The sequence below is a fragment of the Catharus ustulatus genome, chromosome 22, assembly GCF_009819885.2.
Source record: "Catharus ustulatus isolate bCatUst1 chromosome 22, bCatUst1.pri.v2, whole genome shotgun sequence".
Taxonomy (NCBI): domain Eukaryota; kingdom Metazoa; phylum Chordata; class Aves; order Passeriformes; family Turdidae; genus Catharus; species Catharus ustulatus.
In genome coordinates, this window is record NC_046242.1 from 924,941 (window position 1) to 942,377 (window position 17,437).

The 17,437-nt window shown below is 50.2% G+C and overlaps 1 protein-coding gene across 10 annotated transcripts in view; it reads left to right on the forward strand.

Moving 5' to 3' along the window:
- Positions 1–3,509: 3,509 nt before the first annotated feature.
- Positions 3,510–17,437, forward strand: part of MSI2 (musashi RNA binding protein 2) — a 199,003-nt gene continuing 185,075 nt past the window's right edge. For 9 of the 10 annotated variants that reach the window (XM_033078599.2, XM_033078594.2, XM_033078596.2 and 6 more), the window contains exons 1-5: positions 3,510–3,604; positions 3,776–3,816; positions 3,944–4,025; positions 4,395–4,479; positions 8,682–8,723. In XM_033078599.2, coding sequence (XP_032934490.1) covers positions 3,543–3,604; positions 3,776–3,816; positions 3,944–4,025; positions 4,395–4,479; positions 8,682–8,723 — 312 coding nt within the window. In that variant the 5' untranslated portion in view covers positions 3,510–3,542. Of the gene's footprint in view, positions 3,605–3,775; positions 3,817–3,943; positions 4,026–4,394; positions 4,480–6,366; positions 6,406–8,681; positions 8,724–17,437 lie in introns of those variants that run through there. The other variant, XM_042779895.1, reaches the window with a different exon arrangement.

Here is a 17,437-nt window from a genome sequence, read left to right on the forward strand (position 1 = left end):
GCAATGAAATCCAAAATATCCAACGCACTAAGTCTGCACTCTGCTGGAATTCTGTCTGCAAATATCACAGCCGAAGCTGCTGGGTGCTGTGCAGTTAAAAGCCTGTCCTCTGCTCTGAATCCCAGGGACACAGAAAGTGTTTGCCCAGCTTTTTGGAGATGTGGGTGGTACCTAGACAGCCCTGAGCAGTGACACCACAGACCCCAAAGACAGCTCTTCCATGCCCTGTGCTGTGTCCTCCCAGGCAGGGCTGGCCCAGCTCCTCTCCTGGTGTGGCTCTGTGGGTGCTGCAGGCGCCGGGGTAACGCCTGAGGCAGAGATGCACCAACAAGAACAATTGTTTGCAATGACATATTCTGCATTTTAAATGATCTTTGACTTCCTGGCAGCTCCCCAGCACACCACCCCCCGGAATTCTATCTAAATAATGTCTGTCAGGTGAAGCCACAGCCGGGCAGCGGGCAGGGCCTGCTCCTCACTGGGGACCTCCAGAACCCACCGGCCGATCAATCCCCACAACCTGCTGGATGATAGATGGAATCTAATATAGGTCATTATTTCTTCCCTATGCGTGAAAATGAATTATTCAGCAAAGATTTAGATCCTTTTTATTATGGCACTGAATTTATAGAGCATACAAAACATAAATGCAGATTTCTACAGCCCCAGATAGATGAACTCATTCTCCAGGCGGCGTGAGGTGGGTGCAGCCCCTCGGCATGGCAAAGATGGGATGTCCAAGATGGGAGACTGGGACCTGCCACCCTCCTTACCTGGAAGAGCATTCCCAATCCATGCCCAGCTGCTTTAGGAGCCCCAGATCTCTTTGTTCCAGAAACCAGGCTCTCAGGGCCTACCTATCCCCAAGGAGATTTGGGGTCTTATGTCACTTTGGCCTTATAAATGCTGATCTCAGCCTCTGATACAAAATGAGAGTTGTAAAAATTGAAAGGAAATCGGTGAGGCTAAAGCCTGCTAATGAGAGTAGGTGCTGAGTGAGTATGTGGACAGATGTGATTGTCCCAAATTCATCTGTCCTGCAGAGCCAGCGTGGGGGACCTGGGCAGGCTTGAATCAATAGCACTAACTTTCCTTGTTATTGGGCTAAATGCTCCAACTTTTAATTGTGCAGCTAGGGAGAACGATACCCCTGGCCAGCAGTTAGAGATGTCAGCTTTGCGGTTCATTAGCTACTTCCCAAATTCCACTGGGACTGTGGATTTTTAGCACGAACATTAGAGGTTGGAGAGGAGGGCGGCAGAGGGCAAGTCTGCAAACCCTCAGTGGGCTGGAGGAAAATCTGGGATTGGGCTGGAACGGCACCTTTGGGGTTGGGCGCTGCCAAAGGAGCAGGAGAGCAGGTCCTGGTTTGTCACTCCTGGGCTTCAGGTGCTGAGCGTGTCCCCAGAGCATCCCTGGTGCCGTGGGTTTGGCTTCTGCTGTGACAGCAGAGTGCTGAGAAAGAGCAAAACCGACTGAACAGATTGAAACTGGTCACCCCCCGAACCCAGCCCCAGCTCTGGGGGAGCTGGAGGGAGAACACACTGATAAAGCCTTCCCAAAGCCGTTTGACCTGTAATGTTCGCTGATGGAAGGGATAGCAGTGGAGATTTCCTTTTAATATATAGCAATCCAAATTTCTTTCAGAGCCATAAGCAGCTGCACTGAAGTTCCTTCTGTCCATCAGCAAAATCTGTCTTGTGCTTGTTCATTCTGGAACCCCTTTAAAATTCTGCACCGCTGCTGGAGAGATTAAAGGGGTAATATAACCCCAGGAACCGCTCTCCTGACTAGTAATTTCCCAGTGATTATTACGAGAAATAGCTAAGATCTAAAGGAGGCTCAAAAGGGGGAGAAAAAGACTATTCTTTAATCCCCCCCATCCATTTCCTTTGCACATTGGTGCTGCTCACTCTGCTGGGGCAAGGCCAGGTCATCCCCTTTTTCTGGAGGAGCAGAGCCTGCCCCACTGCTGAGCCAGAATTCAGCACTTCATGGCAAAACAAACCAAACAGAGGGAATTATATCTCATTTTACAGTGGTCAGCAGCAGAGCTTCTCCAGCGGGCCTGACCTCTCAGCCCTGTGCACATCCACTCATTCCCACCTTGTTCATTAGTCCCCGCTGGAAAGTGCATCAATGTACTTCCCAAAAATATTATAATCCCTGAGCTGGAAACAGTTGGCGATCCCAAAACAGCTCTTGCAGGCTTGGCTGCTGAGCTGGGGAGGTCTTTGGTTGGGAGGCGCTTGGTGCTGGGCAGGTGGAGGAACTCAAAATCCATGGATGTCTCTGAAAATGTAGGGCAACGTGGCTCAGTCCCACGCTCCCACCAGCGCTCCTTAATTTAGGCGAACGTGATTGCTGCAGATAATTACACCAACACCTGGCAGCCCCGTCCTGATGCTGCAAAGCACCGGTCAGACAGAGCGGGAGGGCAGGAGCTGAGGGAGCGCAGGAGCTGAGGGAGCGCAGGAGCTGGGCAGTGCCTGTGGGGCCGAGGGGTCCAGAGGAGCTGCTGGGGCTTTGGGATGTGGGGACAACAGGGAACAGGGGAGCTGGAGCCCTGGAATACAGGGGACAGGGCCATGGAGGAGCCCAGGACATGAGGACACGGGGACTCGGGGGCTCTGGGCTGTGGCAGCTGCCGGAGCACCGCGCTCTTTCTCTGTGGGTGCGGTGCCCAGGCTTGGTGACGGGATGACAGCTCTCACGAACTCCTAAAATTTAATTTTCCTCTCCTGGACACCCAGCAGGCACTTCCCAGCTCCTGGAATTCTTCCGCGGTGCCTGATAGGGGTCGGGGGTCCTGGGCAGGGCCCGGGGGGACAGACCCGGGTGAGAGTGGCAGATCTGAGGGGACAGTGCCGGTGTGGCGGACCTGAGGGGACAGTCCGGGCTGTCGCAGACCCCGTGGGACAGACCCGAGGGGACAGTGCCGGTGTCGCAGACCCCGTGGGACAGAGCCAGGTGGACAGTGCCGGTGTGGCGGACCCGAGGGGACAGTCCCGGCTGTCGCGGACCCCGTGGGACAGACCCGAGGGGACAGTGCCGGTGTCGCAGACCCCGTGGGACAGAGCCAGGTGGACAGTCCCGGGTGTCGCGGACCTGAGGGGACAGTGCCGGTGTCGCGGACACGCGTGAGGGACGGGCGCGCGCGCGCGCGGGGGGGGGGGGAGGCGGGAGCAGCGCGGGGAGGGCGCGGTGACGTCACGGTGACGTCACGCAGGGCCACGCGCCGGCGGAGGCGCCGCCCCCGTGAGGGAGGGGCGGGATGGAGGGAGGGGAGGATGGCGGCGGGGGGAGGGAGCGCCGGCGCGGCGCTGAGCTAAGCCGATCCCACGTGTGACGGATCTGGCTGCTGCCCCAGCGCCTCTCCAGTGAGATCCTCCGGTAGCGGAGGGAGGAGGAGGAGGAGGAGGAGGAGGGGGGAAGGGAAAAAGGGGCAAAGCAAGCGGAGCGAACCGAGCCGGAGCCGGGCCGGGGGGGGCGGGTTGGGCGGGCGGGGGGGGTTCTCTAAGGGGCTCTCGCTCGGCGCGGCCATGGAGGCGGACGGGAGCCAGGCTACCTCGGGGAGCCCCGGAGAGGCGCAGCACGACCCCGGGTAAGTCGGCGGGGCGGCGGGGGCGCGGAGCGCGGCGGTGAGGGGCGGTCAGGCGGGCCCGCCCCGCTCCGCGCCGCTCCGCTCCGCGCCCCTCCGCCCCGCCGGGAGCTGCCCCGTCAAAATGGCCGATCCCGCACCGGCGCTCAACTCCGCTCTGCTCTCTCCCTCCAGCAAGATGTTCATCGGCGGCCTCAGCTGGCAAACCTCACCAGGTAACCCCCGCCCGCCGCCCCCTCCCCACGCGTGTCCCGCCCCGCGTGGGCCGCGTCCCGCCGCGCCGGGCCCTGCCCGCGCCCCCCCAGCCTGACCCTCCTCTCCCTCTCTGCTCTCTCTCCGCAGACAGCCTTAGAGACTATTTTAGCAAATTCGGAGAAATTAGGGAGTGTATGGTCATGCGGGACCCCACCACCAAGCGCTCCAGGTAAAACCGCCGCCCACCCCGCTCGGGCTGACAAACTTCGCGAGTTGCGGTCGGGGCGGGTGGACCCGCAACCCCCCGATCCCAGCCCAGACCCCGGCCCCGCATCCCACCCCGCGCCCGGGGCGCTGCGGGAGGGCTCTCCCCGCCCGCATCCCCAGCCCGGAGCAGGAAACAAAGCGGCCGGTGGAGCCGGAGAGCGGCCAGGGGTCGGAGCCGGCCGCCCCCTGCCCCCGGAGCCGTCGGGGGAGGGCAGAGGCAGGAGGGGGACCCAGCGGTTTATTTTTATGACTTCTCCCTTTGGCTCTAATTCTCATCACCACCTCCCCCCCCCCCACCCCCCGCCATCCCCTCGCTCTTTGTCTCTCGCAGAGGCTTCGGGTTCGTTACGTTCGCGGATCCGGCGAGTGTAGACAAAGTGCTGGCCCAGCCGCACCACGAGCTGGACTCCAAGACGGTAGGTGCAGCGGGGGCTGCCCCCGCCCTGCCCCGCACGCCCCGGCCCGCCGAGCCCCGCCACCCGCCTGTCATTGAACCGGGACCTTGCGCGCCTCCGCTTTGCCTTTGTGTTTTTTCCTAGACTCTGCCTTTTAACTTACCGAAAGCGGTAACTTTCGTGGGGTTTTTTGGCGTTTTTTGTTTTGTTGTTTTTTTTTTTTTTTTTTTTTTTTTCCTCGCGAAACCCGAATTCGCCCATACCGACCGCTGGCTCCTCCCCCGGCCTTATATTTTATTGAGCGGTGACATTGAAAAAGCTGTGGAGTAAAATGCAACTTTTTTTTGGTGTTGGGCTGCGGCATGCTTTCTGCAGGGAACTTTGTGATTCTTTTGATGGATTATTTATGTATTGTTAAGCGCGTTTCAAGGTGGGAGTGACTTACTGTCAAGCCGTGAAAGCTGCTGCTCGTGTCATTTCCCAAAGTCATTTTTTGGAGAGTCCCCTCACCTGTGATGGCAGGGCCCCTGCGAAATGCACGCGGTAATTTCTGGGAAGCTCTGCAAGAGCTGGAGAGTGGATGTGGTAGAGAAGCACAAGTCCTAATGTGTTGTTGTTTCTCCAGAGCTTTTTGCTGCGCTCAGTCTCCAGTGCATAATATAAGGGAAAAAAAAATGCTTGTGAGATGCAGCTTTTTTTTTTGTTTGTTTTTAATTTTTTTTATTTTTTGTTAAATAAACCTTGCATTTGTTCGGGGTTTTTTAAACAGAAATTCCTCACCTGAGTTTCTCCCTGCCCCAATATGGTGTTTTCAGTGTTGGGTCAAACAAAAGGTGTCGGGCAGGTGCAGCTCTGGGCCCTGTTTTCTCCCTGTGATCAAGGCCAAGCAGAAAGATGAAGTTTTGTGCCTCCTTACTTCGTTGTAGTTCTCAGTCTCAGCAGAGCTGGGAGGGGAGGGGGGAAGGACACTGCTAGAGGTCATCAGTGCTCTGGTGCTGCTGGCTCCGGAGGGGGCTGTGTTTTGGGAAGGGAAGGCTGGTGCTGGTGGAACTGTCTGCACAGACATTCTGCTGGGCACATGGAGCGCGGCCCTGGCTGTCCCTGGGGTTCACAGGCTGTGCTCTGGGGCTTGAGGCTTTGATTTTAACCTGAGCGTGGTGTTAGGGGCAATCCTGTCTGTGCTGCAGCCTCTCACGGGCGAGATTGTAGTTAAATGGAGAAAGGGAGAAGCAGGGAGCAAACGTGAGGAAATGTTTTTTTAAAAATGTAATTTATATGGAAACAAAAAGCCTAAAGCTCTTCTTGCAGAAGCAGGTGGAATCTAGTGTTTTAATTCGACCTACAGATTCTGCTGGGCTTGCCTGAACATGAAACCCATGCTTCCACATGCCTTAATAATTTGATTTTAGGTTTAATCAGATATGGTAAGATAACTGATTCGACCGTGCTCCTGAAATTAAACTCACCAGACTTTTCATGTACAGCTATATTCTCTATGTGTTTTTAAAGATAAATTTAGATAAGAAGAACAAAGGCAAACAGTATCTTGAACGAGAGTTTTTAAAAAAAAATCATGGGAGGACACCCTGTCATATTTCTGACTATAATTAGGTCCTCCCCCAGCTTTTTTCTTGTATCACAGTCTAGTCCCTGCAATGTATTAATTTGCTCTTCTCTGGGGGAGGGGTGAAGAGCTTCACCAGGGCAAATGTGCCTCGGTTTTGGTTGTGTGATAACGATTGAATCAATCCAAACACAAAACTGCCCTCAGAATCAGAAACAGCTTAAAAGTGAAGCAGGGAGGCAGGCAGGTCCTTTCAGGCGTGTGTTTGTAGAGTATTGTAGTAACTGTTGTGCAGTATAACAAGGCATTTGACTCTGTTTCAACGTTCAGCACAGGAGGCAGATCGGTTGGGTATTGGCATGGAAACGTCGCTCTTGTTTACAGTTACGTTAAAAGCTTTGTTTAGGTAATGGCCATTCATATCAGAAATAGTATTATAGTCATTTCCTAGAGGACTTGTAGATACAGTAAGTAGAATTGTACCTAACTAACTAATTTTTTTTTTTGGTAGAACTTTGGTTTTTTTGTTTTGGTTTCTTCTTATTTTTTTTTTCCTTTTTGGTTGTTGTTTAAATAGTTGACAGGGTTATGCAAAAGGTATGGATTTGCCACATTCATTGCTAGTGTTTCTCTTCAAAGGCTGATGATGTTTATCCCAAAGGTTTTGGGAAGGAAAATTCAGCTCTTCTAGAAAATCTGTCGCTGTGGTGCAAGAGACTCCATGCTCTTTGAACTGACCTTCAAAAATGAATGTGTTGCTTTGGGGTTAATGGCTCTCCCAGCTTTTTACCAGCAGGACTCTGCAGTGATGTCCCTCTGGTGGGGCTGGTGTTCTTTGGTGGGAAAACTTGTAGTTTTGGAGCAAACACAGAAATGTGCGTATTTTTCCACCTTTGGGTATCGCTGTGGAAAATCCGTACCTGTTGTATTTCCCCAGTAGACAAATGCCTAGTCAGTGCTGAATATATTTGTAGATAATGTTAATCTCTATGAAAAGGTTAGCTTTCTAGATAAATAATTTTACTTTTTATGCTTTTTGAACAATAAAGTGGCATGTAATCGCTCATTTCTCAGGTGTGTCCTAAAAAAGATACAACATTTGTATCTGAGGGAGGCAAATCAGTTTATCAGTTGCACATCAAATGTCTGCGGTATTTCCCATTTTGACAAATTAATTGAGTAAAACTGCTTTTTAAGAGAGGCCCGTGGTTATTTAGCAATGACAGGAATATTTATCACCACAGGAATAACAATACCAAATGGAAACATCTCTTCTTCATCAGGGTTTGCTTAGGGGGAAACACAACCAAAGCCAAACTCAAACTCTGAAAGAAAGCCTCTCTTTCTGAATGTGCTCAGCACAGCCAGCATTAGTGGCAGCAGTTGGCTGTAGATGCAGGGACAGCACTGGAGCAGTTGCAGGTTGCACAGTTCGGGCAGGATCCAGTGCTTGAAAAGCTCCTTTTGCAGACCCTTCCTGTCGAAGATGTCTGCGTGCAGGTGCTGCTGAGAAGCAGAAGTGAAAGCAGCAGCACCCAGGCGTTGTGCTGTGATTTAGGGGGGGCTGTTGTTAAGGCTCTGATGTTTTTGTTTACATCCAGCCCTGTGCCTGCCTGCTCCTTCCAGGCACCGCTGGCTTCATTGCCGTGCGTCTGCGGTGGTGCCTTTTTGGGTTCACAGCTTGAATGGGAGACAGGAGTCCCTTTTTGGAGCTGACCCCTGTGGCAGTTGTGTGTGAGGGTGCAGAATTAGCATTTTGGAATGCAGAGGGGAGTGCTAATTCATGCAGCGCAAGGGGAGCCAACGCTGCATCTTAAAGCAGGGCAGGGCGGGGGGGAAAGCGAGGATTCTTTTTATTCCCCTTTTTTTTGTCTTTGTGCTTCATTCATCATGGGTCGTTCAAGTAACTCCTTAATGGAAAAGCTTTCTTAGGAAGTTTAGTTTTGATTTCAATGTGTGTATATTTCTCACACATGAAACTGTTTGTGACTTACTCTCCTCCCTTCCCAGCCATCCCAGAAATGCCCTTTTGGAGTTTTCCATTGCTCACATATTTTCTTTGAGAGTGAGTAAATCAGATCAGTTGGGCATATTATTATGAAGGAGACTCTAGTCCTTTGAATGTTTCAGTTTTAATAATTGAAATGGGAATAATTTTACTTTGGTTTTGACTTTCTTTTTTGTGTGGTGGTGTTTGTCAGTTAGCAGAACAAAGCAGAGAAGTAACCCCAAACCCAAGTGCAGGAAGGGACAGGTCAAAGCCACCAAGCTGAGATGTTAGCCAGGAATGCTGCCCCTCTTTCTGTGCAACCTCTAGGGCATGGGGATAATCCCAGCTGCAGTTTTGGTGGTAGAGCAGCACCCAGGGACTGATGATGCAGAGTTCCCTGAGCACCCATGGGGATTGCTGCCCAGAAGATGATGGAGGAGAAGTGCAGAAGAGATGTTTTCTTCCTGTCTTCCCATCTCCCTGCCCCTGCCAAACTCCCCAGACAAGCCCAGACTGTGTCCTGTCGTTTCCAGAGCAGCTCTGGATGACCTGGTGTGCTGAATTACAAGCCTGAGAAATGAGGGATTAATAATTCAGTGATTTAAAATCAAAATAACGTAAAATGACAACCAAAGCTACCCTGTTGATTTCCCCTTTCTTTTTCCTCAGATTGACCCTAAAGTTGCGTTTCCCCGACGAGCACAGCCCAAGGTAAGTAGGAGGATCGATAATAGGATTTCAGGCACACAGAGAATCTTTGTTGCCAGGCAGTTCGGGTTTCAGCCGGGAATCGGCAATGAAAGCTTTAAAAGCCGAGTGCTGCTCTGGGGGGATCAAGGCGTGCCTGTGGCCCAGGAGGCTCCTCTGTGTCCGTGGGGCTCCTCTGTGTCCGTGGGTCCGGCCCTGTGTCCGGCCCATGTCCGTGGGTCCAGCCCTGTGTCCGTGTGTCCGGCCGTGTCCGTGGGTCCGTTCCTCAGGACCGGTGCCGGTTCTGCCGCAGCCCCCACCCGGGCGCCTGCTCTGTGCGCCGAGTTCTGCCTGGTGTCTACCAAGAGTGTTTGGGTTAAGTGCAGGCTTCAGGCTTGTTTTGAGCTGAGCTTTCAGTTCTGTGGTTGTGATGGATGGGGATGTATCTCTGCCTTCATTGTTTGCAAATTTTCTTTTGTATAACTCGCGAGATGTGTGCAGAGCTGTGTGTGAGCCTCGGGTGGCAAGGGTCTGATGAGGCTCAGGGTTCTGATGAGGCTCAGGGCTCTGGATTCTGATGAGGCTCTGGGCTCTGGTGAGGCTCAGGGTCTGGGTTCTGATGAGGCTCAGGGCTCTGGGTTCTGATGAGGCTCTGGGTTCTGCTGAGGCTCAGGGCTCTGGGTTCTGCCGAGGCTCTGGGTTCTGATGAGGCTCAGGGTCTGGGTTCTGCTGAGGCTCTGGGTTCTGATGAGGCTCAGGGTCTGGGTTCTGATGAGGCTCTGGGTTCTGATGAGGCTCTGGGTTCTGATGAGGCTCTGGGTTCTGATGAGGCTCTGGGCTCTGGTGAGGCTCAGGGCTCTGGGTTCTGAAGAGGCTCTGGGTTCTGATGAGGCTCAGGGCTCTGGGTTCTGATGAGGCTCTGGGCTCTGGGGTGCTGTTCTGCAAGACAGGGGAGCAGTGAGGTGTGAGTGTCCAGCTGGTCAGGCTGACCAGAGCAGTGGCCTGGCCATGGTGTGGCCATTCCTCGTGGTGGCACAGGGACACTACAGGGACACTGCAGGGACACAGACCCTCCTGCCTGCGCGCTCCCTCTGAGTGCCACCGTGTGCCATTTCTCCTGGAGGAGCTGCCTGTGCAGTACAAGTGGTTGTTGCTCTTTAGGTTGTGCCTAATGAAAACAAATCTGCTTCAAAGCCAAACTTGCAGCGTGTGAATTTGGAAAGCCAGAGGCTGGAGGAAAACTTTTGTAATTGACTTTTTTTTAATTTGTTTTTGAGAATCTATTGGAAAAACTTAATTTAACTGATGTATGGCACTTGTGTACACACTTGTCATCTTGGGTAACTTCAGTGTTCTGGTAAAAACGGGAGGAAAAGGCTGCAGAGTTTTAGATGCAAGTCAATAAAGTGGTTTGGAGTTGGTGGGAAACTGCCTGACCAACGGCCTGAGCTGTTACTGCATCCAGCTCCTCATGAAAGCAAGCAGTGTAACTGTGTGTGTTCAACCATGATGGGAAGTGTTGCACTAAACAGGCGTCCAGGAGAAGCCCTGTGTCATTTAAAACCCCCAGGCATAGCTCAGGAGAGGTGCTGGGGAGTTCTTAAAAAGAAAAAAAAAAAAAAGAGAGAACAAACCCCGGCGGCCTACTCACAGAATTTTAAACCAGACTAATGTAGGCAAATGTTTAGAGGTTCTTTTCTTCCTAGGACATATCTAATAACTAATTGGTGAATAATAGTGTGCCTGGCTTGCTTCTGCACTGAGCAAAGAGTTTATAGTGTGTGGGGCTTGTGGCTTCTGGGTTGTGTTGTTGGATTGATGCCATCTGTAATATACAATTTCAAATTACCGGAATTTTGATCTTGTGCTCGATGTGCCTATCCCCCTTCCCAATACCTTTTAAAGGTTAATTTACATTTTAAACTGCCTTCAGTGCCAGTTATCTGTTCCTACAGTGTTATTTGGAGAAGTTTGCAGTGCTTACAGCGGAGCTGTTAAGCTGTCCCATGTGATTCTTTCTAACAATAAAAAAACCAGGACACGTTTTACGTTAAGGATATTAGTGAGTTAAATTTTTGTGTTAAAGAAGGCAAAATCAGGTCGTGTTGACAAAGGGGATTTTGTTTTTCTACACGTAGGGTTTTTTTTTCCTTGGTTTTTGGTAACAGACATCTTTCAGGCGTGGGGCAAATGCTGGAATGGACATCAAATTCCACTCTTAGCAGGAACTCGCTCTCTCTGGAGAGGTCAGCAGTGTCTGTTGCTGCTTTTTACACAGTTGTCCTTTCTAAAGTGTTGGGATTTCTACAGGGCACTTGAAAAAAAACTGAAGATTGAAAACAGCCTGATTTGGAGCCTGGAGAAAATCAGATGCAATAAAGAGCAGATTTTACATCAATTATGATGTATTATTCTGGCAAGCATTTCATAATCTGAATATTTTGTTTTCTGTTTTTTTAATTAGATACTGAATTAAGGTTTTGGACTTCAGTTGTTCATTTATCCCAGTTGAATAGCAAATGCTCAGCGTTAAAATGTGACTGTACTTTAGTCTAATTAACTAGCTAATGCTCGGGTCTGTGGAGATTAATGGCATTTAATGAAATGTCTCTGTCTCTCTCTAGGTGCAAGGGGAGAATTTGGGTTTTGTTTTGGTTTTTTTTTTTGTTATTTTTTTTTCCTGAGTAATCTTCCTTGCCCTCCCGATGCACGGAAATTGCCCAGCGCAGTAAAACGCTTTCTCTGGGGCTTTTTGAGCCGCAGCTCCGCGGTTTGACACCTCTCTGGTGATGCAAATTGGCTCCCGAGCAGCAGTGGCAGGTTGGAGCAGCCCTGCACTCTCTGATTTCCTTAGCTTGACCTCGCAGAGAATCCTGCTGATTGCCTGCGCTGGATTACGGGGTGTGCAATCCTGTCTCCTCCTGAAAGCCAGGACCACTCGAAGCCATTGTTTTAGGGAATGTGCTGTGGGGTTTAACTCCTTGGGGTCCTGGTGAATAGATGGCTCCTTCCTCGGGCTGCTCTTCCTTGGTAAAAATCCGTCTTGATTCTGAGTGCTGGGAGGCGCTTAGTAACAGGAGATCATTTGTAACTCTGCTGACTTAAAAAATCCTTAAAATGCAGCAGTGATGGGGCACCAGTAGTTTTGTACCTCCTTTTGAATATTGAAGACTACAATAATTTGATTACTGTTATGTAGCCTGCCATTTCTGATGTTTCCTGCTCGGTTAACACGTTTATTAGATATTTTCAAATGGAAGCAATTTCCTCCCTCACACCTCTGCCTTAAGGATTTATTTCAAAAACAAAACAAACCTGAAGAGCAAAAGGACAGCAGCTTCTGTCAATGAAGTAGCTCCTAGGCCACGAAAATGTCTTTGGTATGGGAATTTGGGTGCTCTGTTGTGCAGAGCCATGCATGAAACAGAGGCAGGTAAAACTTCAGCCAGAGTTCCAGGCTGTGTTCTGTGCTCAGCTTCCTCCAGGGTGGCACTGAGCTGCTCGTTCCTCCTGCCCTTCCTCCGTGTGGTTGGGAATTGCTGCTGGCTCTACAGGCTGGAGCTGCCTGCAGGAAGGTGTGTGGTGTTCATGAGCCCTGCTGTGCCCTGCTCTGTGGGCTGGGGAGTGGGAAGGGCAGGGTAGGAAACTGCTGGAGCTGCTGCACTGCTGTGGGCTGGCCCTGCATGTCCTGTCTGCTGCTGGGCACCCTGAGTGCTGGTCAAACATATTTTAATTGGGGGCTGGTCTGCATGGTCTGGTACAGAACACTGGTGGCCTTCTGGTCACAGAGTACCAGGGCTTGATAAGGTGAGAGAGGTATTTTGTGTGGTAATGGGTGGGGATGCAGGACAGCCATGTCTTTATGGGATGTGTCACTGTCCCAGGGGCTGCTGCAGGGCTGTCCTGCCCCTCTGTGCCCCAGCCAGTCCCTTATGGGATGTGTCACTGTCCCAGGGGCTGCTGCAGGGCTGTCCTGCCCCTCTGTGCCCCAGCCAGTCCCTTATGGGATGTGTCACTGTCCCAGGGGCTGCTGCAGGGCTGTCCTGCCCCTCTGTGCCCCAGCCAGTCCCTTATGGGATGTGTCACTGTCCCAGGGGCTGCTGCAGGGCTGTCCTGCCCCTCTGTGCCCCAGCCAGTCCCGCAGCCACACGGTGCCCGTGGCCAGCTGGGTTTCCTGTCTGGCTGGGCACGTGGGCTCTGAGCAGTTGTGCACATCTGGTCCTTCTTCTTGGGCAAGAGGCTCTGTTTTCATGTGAGAGCTGCTGGTTAAAGCCACGTGGAGCTGCCTGTTCCAGAGCAGCAAATGGAGGGCATGCCCTCTCAGAGTGACACCCAGGCTAACCTGGGATTTTTTTTTTTAAAGCTAACCAGTGGATTTGGATGTCTGATTCCAATTAAGTTAGCTGTGGGTGGGGTGTCTGCGTCCCTTGGCTGTCTGATAAGCCTCAGCCTGAGTAGCAAGGAGAGATTTTATTCCAAAGCAAATGACAGACCTTGAAAATCAAGAGTTCTGTTTGTTTTCTCCCTTGCTTCTGCCTGTAAACTCCTCCAGGTTAGTCTTACTACTTCCCATCTCATTTTAGGTGATAGGTAGACTTTGAAGTTTATTTTTTTTTCCTCAAGAGAATGTAAATTGAACACAGCAGCAGAACTCAGGATTCTTCCTTTCCTGCCACCCTTCCTTCCCTACCAGGCTATAAAGAGCATCAAGGTCAGACCTTTTCCAGATGATTTTTTGAAAACTCTTTGTAGATTCCCCTGCATTTGCAGGTCTGGGTGGAGTAAGGGAGGAAGTATTTCTTGCTCTTGACTTCAGGCATAGATGTGTAGCTTGATAATAATCATGGTATCATCTGTGTGCAGAGCAGTGTGAAGTCCTTCCCAGATGGTGAGGGGATTTCTTTGGGTGGTCCATGGCCCCTGTTTGGGGGTCTTGTTCAGCCAACCTTGATGTGGGTCCCTTTTCCGGGGCAAGCTGCTCCTAGAATTTGCTTCCCTCTGGCATTGGATGGTCCAGTGGAACAGTTTGAGTCAGAGTCTTGGCTGATGAGCCCAGCTGCAGGCAGAGGAGGAGCAGGGTGTGGAGCCCCTTGTTCTTGGGTTTGTGCTCTCTGCTGTGTGACCAAGGCCAAGGGACATCTCTGTCCTTGGGTGTCACAGCCAGAGCAGGAAGGGGCTGTGCAGGGCCCTCTGTGGAGTGCAGGGAGCTGTGTCAGAAACAAGAGCTGAGCTGGATTTTTCTAACTCTGTTGTTTTTTGGAGATGTAAACATTTATTTCTTCTCCCCAGTCACTCAGGTAGATTGTTCATGTTGTCCTGAATCCCCACAGACTGTCTTGTACTTGTTAAAATGTCTGTATTTCCATTCTCATTGCCTAAGGATGTCTTTCATGTTAAGAATAGTCCTAATGTACTTTCCTTCCCTTTGACATATTGCTAACTAAAAATTAAAATTGAACACTGTCTAACATGGATTTTTTTTTAAAAAGGAGGTTCTACATTGCCTGTCTTTTCCTGTGTTTTTGGATTATTTAATGGCATCTACCAGGTGACTTTTGTGCACTTGTATGTGCCAGGAAAGGTTCTGAGGTGGGGAGGTCAGGGAATGGAAGGGGAGCAGCATGCTGACACCCCTGCATCCCCCTCTGCTTCCAGATTGAGTACATCTCTGCAAAGTGCTGAGCCTTTATCAGCCCGGGGGTAGGTCTACTAATGACTGATCTAAAACCATCAAATTCATTTATTTGTCACTGCCAGTGACAGGCCAGTTAATGCTAATGGATTCTTTTTTTAGCCTGTTGACTCTGGTGATAGTCTCATAAATGTTGTGAAATCCAAAGCATTAAGGGAACTTGGAACTTATTTTTAGAGGAGAGCCACTGAAACAGGACAAGGTGTGCATCAGGATGTGTGTTGTGCTGAGGAGAAAAGAACAATTCTGCTTCATTAAGCTCTACCTTGAATCTTTGCTGTTCCTAATAGTTATTTGGCTTTTCAGTTGTATTTAAGTGTTCACTTCAAACACATTTTGGGTCATGCTATGAAATGAGGAGAAGCTGTAAACAGTCAGTCATCTTAGGGAAAAATGGAGTGTTTCAGAAAATGGTTCATCTCAGGGCCTGAATCTTCCCTGCCCTATTGTGTGAAAGCACTTAAGCATATACTTAAGTTGGCATAAGCATGTGGGTAAGTGCTTTGCTGAATCAGCATGGGTTCAAAGCTCGTTATTAAATGCTTTGTTGAGCTGTGAAGCCCGTAGCAGAAAAAGATTAAAAGATTACTTTGTGTATTTGACAGTACTTTGTATATGGTCAGTTCCATCACTTCTCCTTCAGATAGGCAGCTTCATGTGTTTCATGTTGCCCCCTCCACTGGAGGATCTCACTCACAAGAAAATATAATCTGCTGTTTCCTCAAAAAACTGATTACAAGGTCAGTGTAGCATCAGACTTTAAAGAAAAAAACCCAAAACATTATTGAAGCCTAATTTAGTCTCTAGCCCTGAAATCGCACGTTCTGTTTGCCTTAGTCACTGGAATAATTCTGTAAATTATGTGAGCAGTGTTCAACGTGGCCTGTGATTTTTTTACGATGTTATTGCTGTAGAAATTGTGGTTTGCTGAGTAATTTGAAAGTTACTGTGAAACTTCATAGTCAGATCAGCATGCGGTATTAATAAGTTACTTCTAAACTTTGGCATTTTACTACTCTCCTTTTGAAAGTATTCCTTCTATTTTTTTGAGTGCAGAGAAAATCTGAAGAATGTTGGGAAGTTGTTCTCCCCTGCTCAGTCGTTTTCCCTGTGCTGGGACATCTGCAGCTGGGTGCATTGTTGGGACTGAGCAGGCTTAAATTAAAATTGTACTTGGGAACTCTGTGTTATAAAGAAGGACCCTGCTAAGGCTTTTGCAGTTGTGCACAGGAGGAGAAGTCCCAGAGACCTCAGTGAGCACAGGGAAATGCAGACAAGGCTCCTTAATATGTTGGTGAAGTGTACGTGGCAGGAAGGGTGAAGGAAGAGAAGTATTGACAGCAGCAGAAAGCAGCGCTGCCTCTGCCCTGCCCTCCCCCAGCAAAGACTTGCATTAATTTCCCATTGACTCTGATGTACAATAGGGAAGAGGTTTCAAGCTGACTGAAGGGGCAAAGGTCCAAGAAAACTACTGTAGCAAGAACTGATGCAGAGTGACAGTAATGAGGTGGCCTGGCAGGTGGGAGGGAAAAATGCTGGGGTGGGGGAAAGAAACTAATATCTGGTGAATTAAGTAGTTCCCAGGGTTTGGAGTTGTTAAGTCCCCTGGTTTTATTTTCCTTGGTGTGTGCCACACTGCTCTGAGGTGGGGCTGAGCAAGGCTCCTTGGCTGAGGATGTGGGTCCTGGTGCAGCTCCAGTGCTCCTGCTCAGAGCTGGCATGGCCCAGAGGGTGCAAAATTCCTCTGTAGTGCTCCCAAACCTGTGCTGTGCTGGTTTAATCAGTGGTTTAGTATTCCTGACTCAGAGCTCATCTTTACGTGGTTCTGTGGGTCAGTTTTGCATCAAAGGGAAGGTGAGGAGCACAGGGTGAAGAAGTGTTTTGAAGTTTTGATCTATTTAAGATAAAGACTGTGAAGTGCCGACAAGACTTTCAGCTTCTTGGATACTGTGTAAAGAGAATGCCTGCTAGATAGTCTGGGGAGCTTTTAACCAGCTGCTGGATAAACACTGTACAGGAATCTTCCCAAAGGATAATGTGGTGTGAAGTTTGCAAGGAGCTGGGTTTTGTCCTGAGTCTGAGCCCCACTGGACTGGGAGATGCTGCTCGAGTCAGGGCCTGGTTTGTGGCAGAGCTTGCCAGCTGCAAACCCTCAGCCCTGGCAGGTTTGGTGCTTGTTGCACTGCTGGAAGGAGGTGTTGGTGAAGGGGATGTTGCCAGGGATCCTTCTGCAGGGCTTGCTGAAGGAAGCTCCAGTGTGGTTCTCCTCTTGGCTGTGTTATCATTTATGTTCAGAGCTGTGTTGGTGTGATTCCCTGCTCTGAGCCCGAGCTGTGTGCAGGGCTCCATGTGTACACAGAGCATTCATCCTTTTGCCAAAGGTTTGCAAAGTGCTGTAAATGAGTGTAAAGATGTTTCTTTGCTGGGGAAATTCGCCTACCTCTGCTGTTGTATTTGGCAGAGCTAGAGCCTATAGCAGCATGTTGTGTTCAGTGAATTGTGGGATGGAGCATAAAACATTGGAAAGAAATCCAGAGGTAATGCTGAGATGGGAAATGAGATAGGAATTTTCTGAGCATGAGAGGTATTACCCCACCTTTTGGTCTGGGACTGCTACCAGCCATTGTGTTGGGTTGTGTCAGGTCTTGTTCTCTTCCATGTCCTCAGGATTCCTGAGAGATCTCTCCTGGGAGTACTGAGCAAGCCCTGAGACCACTGCAGCAAGAACTGTTGGCTTCTTGCAGCAAGACTCCCTCTCCTCAGAAAGTCTCTGCTGTGAAGTGCTTGGGGTTGTTGTGATTGATTTGCACCAGACAGCTCATCTTCCTCCTCAGTCATTTTCTGTAAGTCAGCTCTGAGATCCAGCCCCTGACAGGCAGCCTGCTGAATACACACCAAACATTTAACTGCAGCCTCTTCAAACACTGCCTGGTGAAAAAAGCCCTCACAAAACCTGCCATGAAAACGTCCCAGGCTACTGTTGGCCGGGATTGGGAGCTGAGGAAGCAGAGTCACTGCTGGTCAGGCTCTGGTGATCTTGGCACAG